Source organism: Diospyros lotus, chromosome 6, assembly GCF_014633365.1.
Source record: "Diospyros lotus cultivar Yz01 chromosome 6, ASM1463336v1, whole genome shotgun sequence".
In the NCBI taxonomy this organism is placed as follows: Eukaryota; Viridiplantae; Streptophyta; class Magnoliopsida; order Ericales; family Ebenaceae; genus Diospyros; species Diospyros lotus.
The window spans coordinates 37,036,857-37,054,350 of NC_068343.1; the positions used below are offsets into that span (position 1 = coordinate 37,036,857).

Below are 17,494 nucleotides of genomic sequence, written 5' to 3' on the forward strand. Positions count from 1 at the left end.
AAAATTCTGGGAGAACCTAGAAGGATTCATACAAATGATACAAAGAGGAGAGAAGTGATTATAGGAGGTGACTTAAATGGTCACGTGGGTAGAGACGGAAACAACTATAGAGAGGTACATGGAGGGTATGGATTCGGAAAAATTAATAATGAGGGTAAGTCTATTCTAGATTTTGGTATGGCATATAGGTTCATCATAACCAATACTAGGTTCAAAAAACGGAACGAACACTTAATCACATATAAAAATGTCACATCAAGCACTCAAATAGATTACTTTCTCATGAGACAAGAGGATCAATTATGTTGTAGGGATTGTAAGGTGATATCGGGGGAGTGTTTGACTACTCAACATAGACTTTTGGTACTTGATGTCCAAGTAAAAAATTGGACGAGAAAAAATAACATAAAACAAAATCTAAGAATTAGGTGGTGGAATTTAAAAGGGGAGTACAATTAATTTTCAAAGAAAAATTAAGGGGTAGAAGGGAATGGAATGGAGAAGGACAGACAAACCAAATATGGAGGAAAATGGCTACTGCCCTGAGAAGCACGGCAAAGGTAGTTCTTGGAGAGACAAATGGTAGAACCACAAACCTTAAGGAGGCTTGGTGGTGGAATGAAGAGGTACAATTAAAAATTAGAAATAAGAAAACTTGCTACAAGGCAGTATATCAATGAAGCAATGAACAAAACCTAAAATATTATAAAGAAACGAAAAAGACAACAAAAAGAGCTGTTAGTGAAGCAAGGTCAAAAGCATATGAGAATTTATATAAACGACATGATACAAAAGATGAAGAAAATGATATATATAAATTAGCTAAAGCAAGAAAAAGAAAAACAAGGGATCTAAACTAAATGAAAACCAAAATGTATTAGTGAATGAGGGAGTGATTAAGGAGAGATGAAATGAGTATTTCACAAAATTATTCAATGATGGTCGGGACACAAAAGTTAGGTTGGGGACATCTTAGTAACTCCGAAGGGAACGTGAGCTATACATTTTATCGACGCATAAGTTCAAAAGAAATAAAGTAAGCATTAAAAAAGATAAAAAATCACAAGGCAGTGGGACTAGATAATATACCAATAGAAGTATAGAAATACATGGGAGAAGAGGCTAACTCCTGACTAATGAAATTATTTAACGCGATCCTTAACTCAAAAAAGATGCCAGATGAGTGGAGGAAGAGTACTTTAATTCCAATATATAAGAACAAAGGAGATATTCAAAACTGTGAAAATTACAAAGGAATTAATTTAATGAGCCATACCATGAAACTCTGGGAGAGAGTAATAGAGTAAAGACTCAAAAAAGAAACAAACGTCTCGAAAAATCAGTTTGGTTTCATGCCTGATAGGTCAACAATGGAAGCTATATACCTATTGAGACACCTAATGGAAAGGCATCGGGATCATTAGAAGGACTTGAATATGGTATTTATAGATCTAGAAAATACCTATTATAGGGTCCCTAGAGAAGTATTATGGAGGGTTTTAGAGAAGAAATGAGTCCAAATAGACTATATACAAGCCCTTAAGGACATGTATCACGATGCAGAGACAAGGGTCATAACATGCGGAGGGAATACTGAACCGTTTAAAATTACAATGGGATTGCATCAAGGTTCTGCACTAAGTCCATACTTATTTGCTTTAGTAATGGATAAACTCACTAAACACATTCAGAAAGAGGTTCCATGGTGTATGCTATTTGTAGATGACATAGTGTTGGTGGATGAAACAAAAAAGGGAGTGAACACTAAGCTTAAGTTGTGGAGAAACAATTTAGAATCTAAAGGATTTACATTAAGTAAAAGGAAAATAAAATATATGGAATGTAAATTTAGTAAAAATGCAAGAGTGGAGTATGTTATAATAAAATTGGAAGACTAAACCATACAAAAAAAAAGACCATTTTTGATATTTGGGATGAGTGATTAAAAAAGATGGAAAAATTCACGAGGATATCACACATAGAATTAAAGCAGGTTGGCTAAAATGGAGAAATGCATCGGGGGTGTTATGTGATGGTAAAATCCCATTAAAACTAAAAGAAAAATTCTATAAGACAGTTATAAGACCAGTTTTATTGTATGGCTCAGAATGTTGAGCAGTCAAATACCAACATGAGCAAAAAACGAGTGTAATGGAGATGAGAATGCTAAGATGGATGTGCGGCCATATAAGAAAAGATAAAATTAGAAATGAGGTTATTCATAATAAAATAAGAGTAGTGCCAATCGAGAAAAAGATGAGAGAGACTAGACTAAGATGCTTTGGTCATGTGAGAAGAAGACCAAGAGATGCTCTTGTGAGGAGAGTTGATGAAATGAGACAATAAGTAAAAAAAAGAGGTAGAGACAGACCCAATAAGACTTTGGGAGAGACATTAAAGTTTGATATGAAAGGAATGGGCCTAAATGAAGATATGACAAAAGACATAAATACATGAAACTCTAGAATTCATGTAGTTGACCCCATATAGTGGGATAAAGGCTGGATATGTTGTTTATTTTAATAGTAGAATTTCTTTAAAAAGAGTTAATTTTATTATTTAATAATCAAATTCATTGAATCAAATATAATAAAATATTTTTTTTCAAAATTTAAAGTAAACACGTTTTCCAGTTTTTTGTTTTAAGAAACAGCTTTTCAGAATGACAAAAAGAACGTGTTTTTAAAAATCTCAAAACAGAAACTCAAAACACAAAATTGAAATTAAATTCAAAACTGAAAACGGAAACACGAAAGAGAACGCAGCCTAAGGCTTTCATGATGAATCTTGATAATGAATCCTTCAAGGTAATGTCTCCACTTATCAACTGCCACCAACACAACAATCAACACCTTGTCCTACACACTTAATCCCATGTGTTTTGGGGCAAGAGCCTGGCTAATGTAGGCCAGTGGCTTTCCTTTTGGCCTTAACACAACCCCTACTCCATTGTCACATGCAACCATTTCTACCACAAAAGGTTTAGAGAAATCGGGCAGTGATAAAATCGGGGCTTGAGTCATAGCCCTCTTTAGTGTCAAAAAGGCTACTTCAGCCTTCGGATTCCAATGGAAATTGTCCTTTTTAACTAACCCTGTCAATGGTTTGCTAATCATACCATAATGCTATATAAATATTCGGTAATACCCTCTTTGCCCCCCAAACCCCTTTATTCCTTGATTGTTGTGGGCCTAGGCCATTCAACCATGGTTGTTATCTTTTTAGGGTCAATGTTGACTCCTTCTCCTAAGATTACATGATACCAGTATTCCACCTCCCCCTTAACAAAGGTACACTTTGATAGCTTAACGTACAATTGATTGGACATAAGGATCTCAAAGGTTGTTTAGGTGGGATAAGTGTTGGTCAAAATTGGGACCATAGATGAGAATGTCATCAAAGAAAATAAGAATGAACTTCCTCAAGTATGGGCTGAAAATGTGGTTCATTAAGGCCTGGAACGTGCCAGGGGCATTAGTGAGCCAAAAGGGCATGTTAGTGAATTCATAGAGGCCTTGATGGTTCTAAAGGCTTTTTATGAGATATCGACAAGTTTCATTCTAATTTGGTGATACATTGCCCTCAGATCTAATTTGAAAAAAATGGTAGCACTAGTTTGCTCATCTAGCAGGTCTTCGATAAATGGGTATAAGGAATTTGTTCTTAATGGTAACCGCATTGAGTTGGTGATAATCAACACAAAACCGCCATGTACTATCTTTCTTTTTAACAAGAAAAGTGAGCGAGGCAAATGGGTTTTGGCTAGGCTATATTATGGAATTTGCTAGGCTATATTTGTTGTTTATGATGCTTAGATGGAAATGGAGGAAGAACAAGAAAAAAACCTAGAAGGGAAAATCTCTTAACTACCATAAGAAGCGTGTTGGACGCACGTTTTAATATTATCTAATGGTAATTTATTACATTTCCTAAAAGTCTCCTATAACAAAGAAGGGAAAATTTCAACTAATTTCCAAGTATTTTGCATTTCCTCTTGCAAGTTTTCCCCTCAATTTCTTTAAAGCTCCCTTCAATATTTTCTAAAAATGTATGAGAAACATTTTTCATATTCCACACTGTATTTGTAAATTCCTAGTACAAGAAAGTTAACTGTTGAAGAAATAAAATAAGATCGCCCCGAGCCTTGAAGATTCCAAGAGACTCATCCATTATCATCTTTCTATTTATTTTGTTATTTTGCTTATTTATTTTGCATTGTATTATCTTGTATTATTTCTTAAATTATCTTTTAGCATTGTAATCTAGTCCTAGATAATAGGGTTGTAAGTTAGTCCTAAGTCTTAGGAGGATTCTTAGGAAACTTATTATATAAATATTTCTGATTCATATCAATAAAGTGTGTGAGAATACTGCTTCCCTTTCTCCCTTTCTACATGGTATTAGAGCCTCGTTAATAGGCTAGTACAGTAAACCCTAGTGCCTTCATTGCACTATTGGTTCAATATGTTCAAGTGCCTTCATTGCACCATCACTGTCGAAGTCAGAACACCATTGTCCAACCACCGTCTACTAGCATCGCCACCACCATTGGGTTCACTGTCATCAAATCGGTCGACCATCGGAGACCCACCGCCACCGGAGTCCCCACGCGCTGGCACGTGAAGGCGCATTCGCTGGTGTCGAAATCGACCCTCCGACATCTATTTAGCCCACCCCTGGTGTCGAAATCCTTCGTGTTTGTGCTTTCCAATCGTGTTTGTGTTTGATTCTCTACCACTCCTCTCTGCTTTCCCTTCGGCCTTAATTGCCATCATTCATGCTCCCTCATGTGAATATACCAGGGGCTTCAACATCTAACATGACCACTGGTGAAATAACACCTGAAGATCAAGTAACCAGTGTGACTGCCTGTGTAATTGCTGGTGCGAGTACTAGCATTGGAGTAGTAGGAAGCGAGCTACCGAGGATACTACTTTCCTATCGATTGGACAGTAGGAGCTATCTTCAATGGGCGCAGCTAGTCCAAACCTTTCTCAAGGGGCGAGGAAAGCTCAACCACCTTACTTCCCTTTCACCGGCAACAACAGATCCTACTTTTCAAATATGGGATGTAGAAGATTCTCTCATTATGTCATGGTTATGGAATGCCATGCAATCTGAGGTAAGTAGGAATTATATGTTTTTAAGTTCAGCTAAGGAGATTTGGGAGGTAGTTAAGCAAATCTATTCTAAAGTGCAAGATGCAACGGTTATCTATGAAGTAAAAACCAAACTAAGTAGTACTAACAAGGGAGGATGACAGTCACCAAGTACTACACTTGTATGAATGACAGTGTTCTAAAACGCGCTAGGCGCTAGTCTGGCACCAAGTTAGGGCCTAGCGCCTAGGGCGCTTAGGCGGGCTCAAGAAAACTACTGTTTTTATTTTTTTTTTAACTTTGTGATGTAACTTGATGTTATTTTCAATTAAATCAAGGCTGAAAGTGGCATGAAAATATATATATATATCTAACATATAAATAGAAATAGAAAAATATATATATCTAATATATTTAACATATAAATAGAAAAGAAAAAATATATATATCTAAAATATAAATAGAAAAGAAAATTAAATAACATAATAAACCCTACACAGCTAACACTCAACAACGCGCGCGCGCGCGAGAGAGAGAGAGAGAGAGGGGGGGGGGGGGTTGGAAGCGAAAGCAGAGATGGAGCTTAACAGCGGCAGCGATGTTGACGCAGCAAGGACGCGACAGCGAGAATGGAGCTTGACGGCTTAGAGGCGGTGAGGAGGTCACGATGGAGCTGGAGGTAGCAAGGATGGAGCTTGACAGCGTAGAAGAGGTCGCGATGGAGCTGGAGGCAGTGAGGAGGTACCAGTAGCGTTGAGGCAATGGCAGCCTTGGGCTAAGAGGAGTATGAGAGGGCGAGACGGATGAGAGGAGTAAGAGAGGATTTGGAATTGACAAAGGGTAAGATTTAAACCCAAAAATTAGGCCATATTCGCGACGACCGCCTAGGCCAATTTTTAGAACACTGATGAATGGTTTATGGTTGGAATTGGATCAATATCAAAAGATTAAGATGGTGTGTAGTGCTGATGGCCTGATGCTGCAACTCTTAATTAGACTATGGAAAGGGATAGAATTGTTGAATTTTTGGTTGGCCTTAAACTCTATTTTTGATCAAGTAAGGGTGCAGATTCTTAGTCGAGAGCGATTAGAAGTGGCGAGTTGTATGGTTTCCTACTTCCAAAACCTCTTTAGTTACAGTGCCTGTTTAGCCCCAGTGTCCCTTGAAGAGATTGCCCCTTTTATTGACAAACGATTGTTGCGGGGTCAGTGGGGGGGCCTTATTGCTGAGGTCTCAGCGGAAGAAATTTAGGGAGCCTTGTTCAGCATGGGCCATGATAAAGCCCCTGGGTCAGATGGATTTACTATTAAATTCTTCAAGAGGGCTTGGGGGATTGTGGGGCCTGATGTGGTGGAGGCTGCCAAGAGCTTCTTCTCCTCAAGTCATCTTTTAGGGCAGATGAATGTGACTATCATTAGTCTGGTTCCTAAGGTCCCTCACCCTGAGTCGTCGTCCCAATTTAGGCCTATTTCTTGTTGTAACGTCTTGTATAAAGTCATCATCAAGATTTTAGCCAATAGAATCAAACCCGTGCTTTCTGGTCTTGTGAATGAGGCTTAGGCAGCATTCGTGCCTGGGCGCTCGATTGGGGATAATGCCTTGCTTGCCTAGGAGCTCATGTTCCAATATCACCTTGACAAGGGGCCTCCTTGATGTGCGATGAAAGTGGACCTAGCGAAAGCTTACGACACTGTGGAGTGGCACTTTCTCTTGACTGTCCTTCATCTTATGAATTTCCCTCTGCAATTTTGTAGCTGGATCTACGAGTGTGTCACTACTCCTCGTTATTCCATTAAAATCAATAGGCAATTAAATGGTTTCTTCCTTGGTGGTCGGGGCCTTAGGCAAGGGGACCCTCTATCTCCTTATCTCTTCGTCCTTGTGATGCAGATCTTGCATGGCATTGTTAGCCATCAGACGAGGTCTCCAGATTTTCAGTTTCACTAGAAAACTGAGCAGACTCAGCTAGTGATGCTCATGTTTGCAAACGATCTCCTTTTATTCTCCTATAGCAATCTTGCTTCGATGGGTACCTTGAAATCTTGCTTAGAGAGATTCTCTGGTTTGTCTGGCCTCAGGGCAATGCTTTAAAAAGTGATTTCTTCTTCTCTTGTAGAGATGAGTCCTCGAGGGAGAATATTTTGACTATTGTGGGTTTTCAGAGAGGCGTGATACTTGGGGACGCCTCTTCTTTCCACCAAGTTATCATATGGGGATTGCCGGCCTATCATTGATAAGGTTAAGAATAAGATTTGCTCTTGATGGAGTAGATTGCTCTCCTTTGGGGGCCGCCTTCAATTAGCTCAGTCTTTTCTTTCTACTATCTATGTGTACTGGGCCTCTGTGTTTATTTTGCCAAAATGGGTGATCCATGAGATTGAGCAATCAATTCATAATTTCTTATGGAGTGGTGATGACGCTGATCCCCATAGAGCAAAAGTTGCTTGGCAGGAGATCTGTTGCCCCAAGGTGCAAGAGGTTCTGGGTCTCAAGCTTCTCTATGTCTAGAATCAAGCCCTTGTTGCCAAGCTAATCTAGCGCTTTCTCTCAGACAATGGGGAGTCTTTTTGGGTGAAGTGGGTGCATACCTATCGAGTTAAGGGGGCATATGCATCTGGCTCCTTAAAGTGCCGTACGCTTGTTCGTGGTAATGGAGGAAGCTGCTCTCCCTTAGGGGAGTTGTGCGATCTAGAGTGGGGCGGAAAATTGGGGGACAATTGTAGCGTGTTCCTTTGGCATGATCAAGGGCACCCTTTGGGTGTGCCTATTGATCTTTTCTCTCACCAACTACCTCGGCAATTAGGCATCCACACCTTGGCCAAGGTCTCTCATTTCATTGAGAATGGCTCTTGGAATTGGCCTAACCTTTTCCCCTGTCCGGCTTACAATCTTATTAAGAATCACCTTCCTAACCTTCCTCGCTTTCAACGCCGGGACGGGAATTTTTGGCTCTCGGCTGCGAATGGTGTTTTTTCGATTAGGGTTGCACTTAAGAACTTTTAGGAACAACGTCCTCGGGTTCCTTCGCATAGACTCTTGTGGTTGTCGGAGTGTATTCCAGTTCATTCTTTTATTTTGTGGTTAGCGATTCAGGAGCATCTTTCTACACTTGATAACCTTTTTTTGTCTTTTTCGAATAGATGTTTCCTTTGCAGGATGAATGCGGAAAGGCATAGTCACCTTTTTTTCAAGTGTCCTTATTCCAGAGAGGTGCTGACATGCTTCCGAAGTTCAAAGAAATTCAATTGGCCTTGGCGTCGATGTGATACTGGTGTGCCTTGGGCTGCTGCGAGATGGAGTGGCAAGGGTCCGTTGCAGGTGGCAAACAGATTGGTGTTTCATGCTTTGGTGTATTTCATCTGGAGAGAGTGCAATAACAAGTGCTTCCGTGATCAGGAGAGATCTACCTCTCAGTTGGCTCATCAGATTTAGTGTGCTTGTAAAGAAGTTATGAAAACCCTACGACGAAACACAAATGACACAGAGAGAATTCTGGAGGTTAAACTAACTTCGTAATTCATAAACTCAAGAAAAATGATCATTACAATAAAATGCACTGCTGTATATATATATACAGCGAGCACCTCTTACACCGCCTCTAACATTAACACACATACTACTGACTTAATACAAAACAACATAACAGAATAACAGAAAAATAAGCCAGACAGGAATAAGGCTGATACAAACGCAACATGCTTTCACATTCCCCCTCAATTAGAACTATCTTGCTCTTCTGATTTCTGACCATTTATAGAAGCATAAGAAACCCTATGAGCTGGAGAAAACCGTAGACCAAGCTTGGTACACAAAAACTATAACCGACTTTTTGGCAATCCTTTTGTAAAAATGTCAGCAACCTAATATTCTGTGGGCACAAATCTGATTTCAATTTCTCCTCTTTCAACCTTTTCTCGAATGAAATGAACATCAAGCTCAATGTGCTTGGTCCAGCCATGAAACACAGGATTTTCAGCCATACTCTTAGCAGCCAAATTATCACTCCATACAATAGGCTTTGTAGAAATACTACAAAAATACCCCAACTCGGTGAACAGAGATTTCAACCAAAGAAGTTCAGTAACACCTTGAGCAATAGCCCTATATTCAGCCTCACCAACCGATCTTGTTACAACATATTGTTTTTTGGAGCTCCATACAATCAAATTAGATCCAAGATAAACACACAACCCGCTAGTTGATCGTCTTGTGATCTTGCAACCAGCATGATCAGCATCTACATAAATTGAAAGTGTTAAATCTCCTGGAGATGGAGAAAAGAACAAACCATAACCTACTGTCCCTTTCAAGTATCTGAGTAATCTTTTACAAGCAGTCCAATGTTGCAGCTTAGGAGTAATTAAAAACTGACTTAAGCGATTTACCACAAAAGCTATATCCGGACGTGTGTAGGTTAGGTATTGTAGAGACCCTATGAGAGTTTGATACAATGAGGGATTAGGAAAAACATCACCATCATCAGTGAGACAGAAATTATATGAGGTAGGGGTTGCACAGGGTTTACAATCAGTCATGTCAACTTTCTTTAGCAAATCAAGAGTATATTTAGATTGAGTCAAATAAATCCCACTGGAATCTCTAAAAGCTTCAAAGCCTAGGAAATAATTAACTGATCCTAGAGTTTTCAAAGCAAAAGCACTCTCCAAATCTTTAATACACTGCTGGACAGCTGAAGGATTAGATCCAGTTATGAGAATATCATGAACATAAACTAAAAGAAAGATAACACAATCAGCAGTTCGTTTAATAAAAAGAGATGCATCAGATGTTGCCCTGGCAAAACCCCACTGAAGGAGAGCAGACTTTAACTTCACATACCAAGCACGAAGTGCTTGCTTTAAACCATACAATGATTTTCGCAGCCTACACACATGAGTAGGATATGTAGAATTCACAAATCCTTCTGGTTGAGTCATGTACACAGCCTCATCTAAGTCACCATTCAGAAATGCGTTATTGATATCCACTTGTTGGATGTCCCAACCAAAAGTAACCGCTAGAGAAAATAAGACCATGATTGTTGGAGCCTTCACCACAGGGCTAAAGGTGTCACCATAATCAATTCCAGGTGTTTGTAAGAATCCTTTAGCCACCCAGCGAGCTTTATATTTAAGGACTGAACCATCTAATTTGTATTTCACTCGGAAAACCCACTTACTCCCAAGAAGATTCATCTCCCTAGAAAATGGAACAAGGTCCTATGTATTATTACGCTGCAAAGCTAAGAATTCCTCCTGTATAGCCTGCAACCATCGAGAATCTACCAAAGCCTCATGAATTGAACAAGGCTCTAGGCTACTAATTAATGCATGAGGAGAGGTGGTGACCAGATTTTGAGATTTAGATCTTGTTACCATCGGATGAACAGAGGGAGCAAAACCAAGTTTAGACTTGGAAAAAGAAATGGGATTAGGATTGGGTGAAGGAGAAGAAGAAACAGGCTGTGGTTCCCTGGTCTGTAGACCAGATTCAATATCAAAAACATGAGGAACATTAGAACTTGAAAGAACAGGTGATAAGGAAGGATGTAAGGACGATGCTACTCTCGGAGAAGGAACACGTGAAGGAAGAGATTGAAAATAAGAAGTAGAATATCCAACTCCATTTAGAGAAGAAGAAGAAGAAGGAGGAGGAGGAAGATTAAACAAAGATGGAAAAGGAAAGTCATTTGGATTAAACTGAACATGCCTAGAAACATATATTTTTCCAAAAGGATGTAGACACTTATATCCGGCTTAAGTATGACTATACCCAAGAAACACACACTTAGTGGAGTGAAAATCAAATTTATGCTTGTGATATGGTCTTAGGAAGGGAAAGCAAGCATAACCAAAAAGTTGCAGCAAGAAATAGTTTGGTGCTTTGGCATACAATAGTTTAAATGGAGTACACAATTGAATAGAAGAAGATGGCAGCAAGTTAATGGCATGAACTGCAGTTTGAAAGGCATCTACCCAAAATTTAAGAGGCATTTGAGAGCGTGCTAAAAGAGTCAAACCCATTTCAGCAATATGTCGATGCTTTCTTTCGGCCACTTCATGGTTTCTAAGATATAGCAAAAAGGCCTTGAACTCCCCCCCATTATCAGTTTGTAAAGCTATTAGTTTTGAATGGTATTGAAGTTCAGCAAACTTGTGGAAAGTAATAAAAGTAGATAGACCATCAGATTTAAGTTTCAAGGGATAAAACCAAGCATACCGAGTATAAGCATCCACAAAAATGATATAATATCTATAACCTTCTATACACAAACTCGGAGAAGGTCCCCATAAGTCAGAGTAAACAAGCTCCAACAATTTTGTAGCTGTAATATCACAATCATTAAATGGGAGTTGATGTGATTTTCCAATTTTACAAGAGTCACAAAATGGAATAGAAGATGAACAAGGAACTTGAAGTTTATTCATAACATGTCGCAACACACGAGAGGATGGATGTCCCAAACATTCATGCCATTGTTTACAAATTGAAGAATCTGTTTGAACAGAATCAGTAGATGCAATAGGATGGACAGAATTGCTGGTTGCCATAGGAACAATTGAGGAATCCAACTAGTATAGTCCATCCTTAAGGTGACCGTGAAGTAGCACCAGTCCGGAATCCTTGTCCTTAACCACACAAGAATTTGAGTCAAACTCAGTTATAACATTGTTATCATGAGTTAATTGAGACACACTAATTAGGTTCTTCTTTATTTGAGGAACATGAAGAACATTAGGTAATGAAACATGTGAAGAAAATTGACTAGTACCAACACTAGTGATAGGTAAAGACTTACCGTTACCAATAGTCACTTTGTCACCACCATAATAAGGAGAATGAAGAGACAAATTGTTTAAATTGGAAGTAATGTGATTAGTGGCACTTGAATCCACAAACCAAGAAGAATCAGAAGGAACAGGTGAATGTAAATGGGAAGACTGATAAGTTTCGGATGGCTGAGGATTAGGTCCATAAGAAAAGCCATTATTAGAGCCTATTTCAGTCATGTAGGCTTCGTTAGAGTCACAATGAGAGGTTAAGTAAGCATGAGGACTAGTGAAATGAGGACTAGTGAAACCACCACGTTCAAAAGACTGACCAGAATTCCTCTAAAATTTTTTATCAAATCTGTGATAACATTTATCAACAACATGCCCTGGTTTTCCACAAAGTTGACAGTAGATACGCTTTCCACCAAATCTACCTCTACCTCGACCTCCTCTATTACCATAGTTGCCTCCTCTAGCATTGTAACCTCCTCTAGTATTATTAACAGATCCACTCCTAGTCTGAGAAGAATATGAAGCCACATTTACCGACATGGAAGGCACAGATAAATCAAAACCAACTGATGACTGTGGCAAATTTTGTGAGGCTAATCTCTGCTCATGCATTAGAAGAAGATATTGAACCTTCTCTAAATCTATTTCATCCATCTGATAGGTTATAAGGCCAACAACTGTTTCATAATCATGACCTAAGCCATTTAAGATTGCTAACAACAGTTCTTTGTCTTGCAAAGGTTCACCTATAGCTGCTAAAGAATGACCGATTGTCTTGATCTTCAGTATATAGTCATTAATAGAAAGATCAGACTTCTTGATGGAGCGCAATTGATGTTTTAACTGAAATGACTTTGCAATTGTTTGTCTAGAATATAAATTCTCTAGTGTAGACCATACCTCAGCAGCCAATTCGCATTGAATTACTTGAGCTAGCACCTCACGTTCAATAGTTGAAAACAGCCAGCCAAGAAGAAGTTGATCTGACCTTAGCCAACTCATATATTCCTCATTCAATCTCATAGCCTCAACATTGCTACTTTCTGAATCAGCGACATATTTAGGTGGAGTCGTCAGTTTTTGTAGGAGCGAAACTAAATCGAATGCTCAAATGGTAGCTAACACTTGAGCTTTCCAGAAAATATAATTTCCTGAATCGAGCTTAATTGGAGCAAAGTTCAAGGCCTTTGCAATTGCACCAAAATCAGATTGCGAGACACTAGAAAGCGAGGAGGAGGATCGAGGAGGAAGAATAGAATCAGAAATACTATGTGAAGGATTCGACGCCATGACTTTCGTCTAATGGCTCTGATACCATGTAAAGAAGTTATGAAAATCCTAGGGCGAAACACAAATGACAGAGAGAGAATTATGGAGGTTAAACTAACTTCGTAATTCATAAACTCAAGAAAAAGGATCATTACAATAAAATGCACTGTTGTATATATATATATACAGTGAGCACCTCTTACACCGCCTCTAACATTAACACACATACTACTGACTTAATACAAAACAACATAACAAAATAACAGAAAAATAAGCCAGACAGGAATAAGGCTGATACAAACGCAACATGCTTTCACAGCGCTGTGTGGGTCCATTTGACGACCCTCCAATTCAGACCGTCTATTCAGAGTTATGCTCTTTGTCATGTTTGGCGGCTTTCAAGGGACCAGATTTTCCCTCCCTATTGAGTTGTTGCTTGCTTGCTGTTGGAGGTTGGCTTCTGTGTTCCTGGAGTCTCTTGTTCAGTGCCAGTCCCTTCGGTGCCTTGTGTTCGATGCAGTCTCTCCAATTGGGGCTCGCTTCGTTTTCAGTTTTCTTGCTCATGATTAGCACAATAGGCTTGTTCTTTCGAGATGGATTGTTGCTTTCGATCACACCCAGGCTTTTGTTTATTTTCTGTACATAATGTCTTTTATTTTGCTTCTTCCTATGTTTTTCTTATTTTTTTAGTTTATTTTTTCATCTTTTGGCCCAGAGGGTGATCGTTGTTGTGTTCTTGCCCCTAGTTTTTGGTCGGTCCAAGGTATGCCTTAGCCTTGGTTTCTAGCCGTTTCGGCGTTGGTTTTTGTTCTATGAATCTCTCACTTACAGAAAAAAAAAAAAAAGAAATAAATAAACTGCAACCAAGTGCAACCCCTTAAAAGAAGAGCCTTCATTTGAAATCTTTTGTGCTTTTTACTTGCATGCGCACACCACAGGCCATCCTAGTATTAATATAGCTAATTACTTGATATGGCAAGCATGATAACTTGCATGATTTTGAAAGTTATTTATTTATTTTTTTTGGCCGGGAAGCGGGGGGGGGACCCAGACCCCAAAGCTTGTAAGACACATGCTTCTACATTTTCCAAGAACTATGAGAATATGCCAATAGGATGTAGAGATTCTTGTTTGTGCAAGAGCTGAAGGAACTCTACAACTTATTAGGATAGAGTACAAGAAAGCAAAAAAAAGTGGGGGAAAAATCATGACGGTTATCCATGATTTATTTATGGTACGAAATACAATTCCATGCTTAAACTACTCGTAAAAGAATCATATCGTCATAAGTTTAGAATTGATAGAGAACACTAATTCGCAACCCTGATGGAAGTAACTCATCCTTAATTATTATGAAAATTTGATGATTATTTTCAATTATCATTTTACAAAGTTAATTTTTGCTTGCATGTTGCACAACTGGTTTAGATTCCTTGAAAGACAACAAAGTCCACTTCCCAATCATGCTGAGTTATATCTAGAACACCAAATGGCAATTGTGTTGGCTGCAGATAGTATATAGGTTTAACTGAACTTGCTAACTAATTCCGTTGTTACAACTGAAACAAGAGCCCATAACAGTCATCGAGATTGGCAAGTCAACTTCATTTCAAATAAACAGAATTGAGTGTTTTTAAATGTTTGCAAAATCTTTGAGTGCTCAAGTTATCCAAAACATATGTTCGAAGTTTCAAATAATTGAATCCTATCAAAACACAAATTAAATCTAATCAAACTGCAATCTTAGGGGGTTAGTCCCATGATAATTAGAATCCCTGAAAAACTCCATTGAAAACTACAAGATATCAATTGTAACAATCACATGATTTCAGAAGTGATAAAAAGAACAGATAAGCCTAGTGCAGTATCAAAGAATGTCACATCAATGTATGATATGAGCAATAGAAGACAGGGCAAGTATAATATATAGGGGGATAGAGAGACAAGTGAGCATTAATATACTTGTAGTGTTGAAGATGAGATTTCAATCTACTGCAATAGCATGATGACAACAAAACAAATCTTACTACTAGAGATATTGAAGAATTCTCTGAAAGAAAATTCTCGACTCCAAGAAGGGTGATAATGCAAATATATTTGTGAAGGGACCATACTATAAGTACGCCATGGACTACACAATGCATCATAAATGGAAAAAATACCCCTTGCACCTCACCTCCTCGCCTCAATGCCTCATGCCACCTCAACGCCTTAGGTGAGGGGTATTTTAGTTATGCGCCTCATCGCTTCACGTCGCCTCACTTCATCACCTTGAGTGAGGGGCATTTTGAACATTTTAGCTACATTATGTACCCCATGGTGTAACCCATAGAGTACCAATAGCATTTTCTTTTGTGAAGTTAGGTAATAGTCACAAAAAAGTTAGCTTTTACATAAAAAAAAATAAAGCTGATGATGCATTGCACAGCTAGTAAAAATCATGTCCTCCAATGTTTTTAAATCAGGTATACCTAAATGGTCCACATTATAGTTGGGTGGTATCTCCAGCCGGCGAAACTTAAACTGGATCATGAAAACAGGACCTGTCAAGGGAATTTGCTATCAATACATCAAGAAAGTATAAATATATGAAAGTAATCACATATACTATTATTAGTAAATAGCAAAGCAAATTAATAGAAAATGTGGTTGATAAATTAGGTTGCTGCATAAAAATACAAAATAGTCTAGATAACCTGGAGTACACACGCGGCAGTGGTTAGTGGTAACGCTTGCTTCAGCTGTTGATCCGGGAAGCCACACAACATTTCTACACTGAGATGATGTGATAAAAATTAGGCCATATAAAAGAAAAGAAAAGAAAATTTCAAAATTTAAGCACTAGAAAATTGAAACATCTGTTTTATCAGTTTCAAACCAAGATTTGGGAAGGATTAAGATATTTTCTTGGAAAGAGGTAACTAATTTAAAATGTGGTGTTTACATTTCACATGGGAAATATGCTTTAGATATCCTTGAAGAAACAGGCATGTTGCTTCCAAACCTGTGGACACTCATATGGATCTAAATGCAAAACTTCTACCAGTGGGAGTTTTTACTTGATCCTAGAAGATCACAGAGACTTGTTGAAAAACTAAACTACCTCACAATTACTCTACCTGATATTTCATTTGCAGTGAGTGCTGCCAGCCAATTCCTGGGTTCACCATGTGATAGCCATTAGGATGTTGTGGTCTGAATTCTCAGACATATAAAGGCAGCACCAGGTATACCAATAGGGGAAAATCCACAAATTGTTGGTTTTATAAATGCAAATTGGGCAAGTTCTCATTCAGAAAGGCATTTACTTTTGGATGTTATATTCTTATTTGTGGGAATCTGATCTCTTGGAAAAGTAAGAAGTAAACTCTATTTGTAATGACAATGGCAGAAGCTAAACAGTGAGCCATGGCTTTAGGAACCTGTGAACTTATATAGCTAAAGCAACTCCTTAAGGAGTTGAAATTTGGTGAAGCAGGCCCTATGAAACTCATTTGTGATAACCAAGAAGCATTAAACATTACTTCTAATCCAATCTTTCATGAGAAAACCAAACCCAGAGATTGATTAACATTTTGATAGGAAAAAGTTCTTTCAAGAGATATATCTACTAATTTTATTAACTCTAATGGTCAGTTAGCTTATATGTTTACCAAATCCCTCAAGAGTATCTAGAGGGAGCGTTGTATATAGTGCATAGTATGAGGGCATTTATGTAAATATATGTATATTTTCATTCTTGTATTGTTTGACCTTATATATATATACATATATATATATATATCAACATCAAGAGTTTACTGTCAGATTGACTAACGCATTCTCACAAGAAGCCAAATTATTTCATGAAGATGGCGAACACCGTCTAGTGAGGCTAAGGTAGTTCAAGCAAGCTCCATGCTCTCACTCAAAGTTTATGGAACATGGATATAGCAGAACTGGTTGATGGTTGCTGCTAGAAAATTTAAAGCAGAGGTTCAAGGGGAAATTTGCTAGATGCTTGGTTTAGTTCAGATATATCATCTTTTTATTATTCATGAATAATTCATCTCAATCCCTGAGGTGCATTGAATAGCTCCTAGCTTGTGTAATACATTAGACAAAATTCCAAAAATGTAGGTTATTCAAAAAATTAACAGTATTGAGGACATAGTCACCTACTTGTGGGAAACCTATGCACCCAACCATGAAGTTCCCATCCTGCAGAGATTTCAACAAATTGCTTTATGTGAGAGATGTGTGTAGTACTTTACACGTTTAAATGTCCCAAGATTTAAGTGAAAAAATAAAGATTTAATGTTAAAAACCACTCACAGTACTAAGAACAAGCAAAAAATGAA

The 17,494-nt window shown here is 38.2% G+C and overlaps 1 protein-coding gene across 1 annotated transcript in view; it reads right to left on the bottom strand.

Annotated features, from left to right (window-relative positions):
- Nucleotides 1-17,494, bottom strand: part of LOC127804120 (DNA topoisomerase 3-alpha) — a 119,501-nt gene that overhangs the window by 31,216 nt on the left and 70,791 nt on the right. Inside the window, exons 17-19 of the mRNA XM_052340863.1 lie at nt 17,316-17,354; nt 15,851-15,929; nt 15,626-15,697 (exon numbers count right to left, since the gene is read on the bottom strand). Of these exons, the coding sequence (XP_052196823.1) occupies nt 15,626-15,697; nt 15,851-15,929; nt 17,316-17,354 (190 nt within the window). The remainder of the gene's footprint in view (nt 1-15,625; nt 15,698-15,850; nt 15,930-17,315; nt 17,355-17,494) is intronic.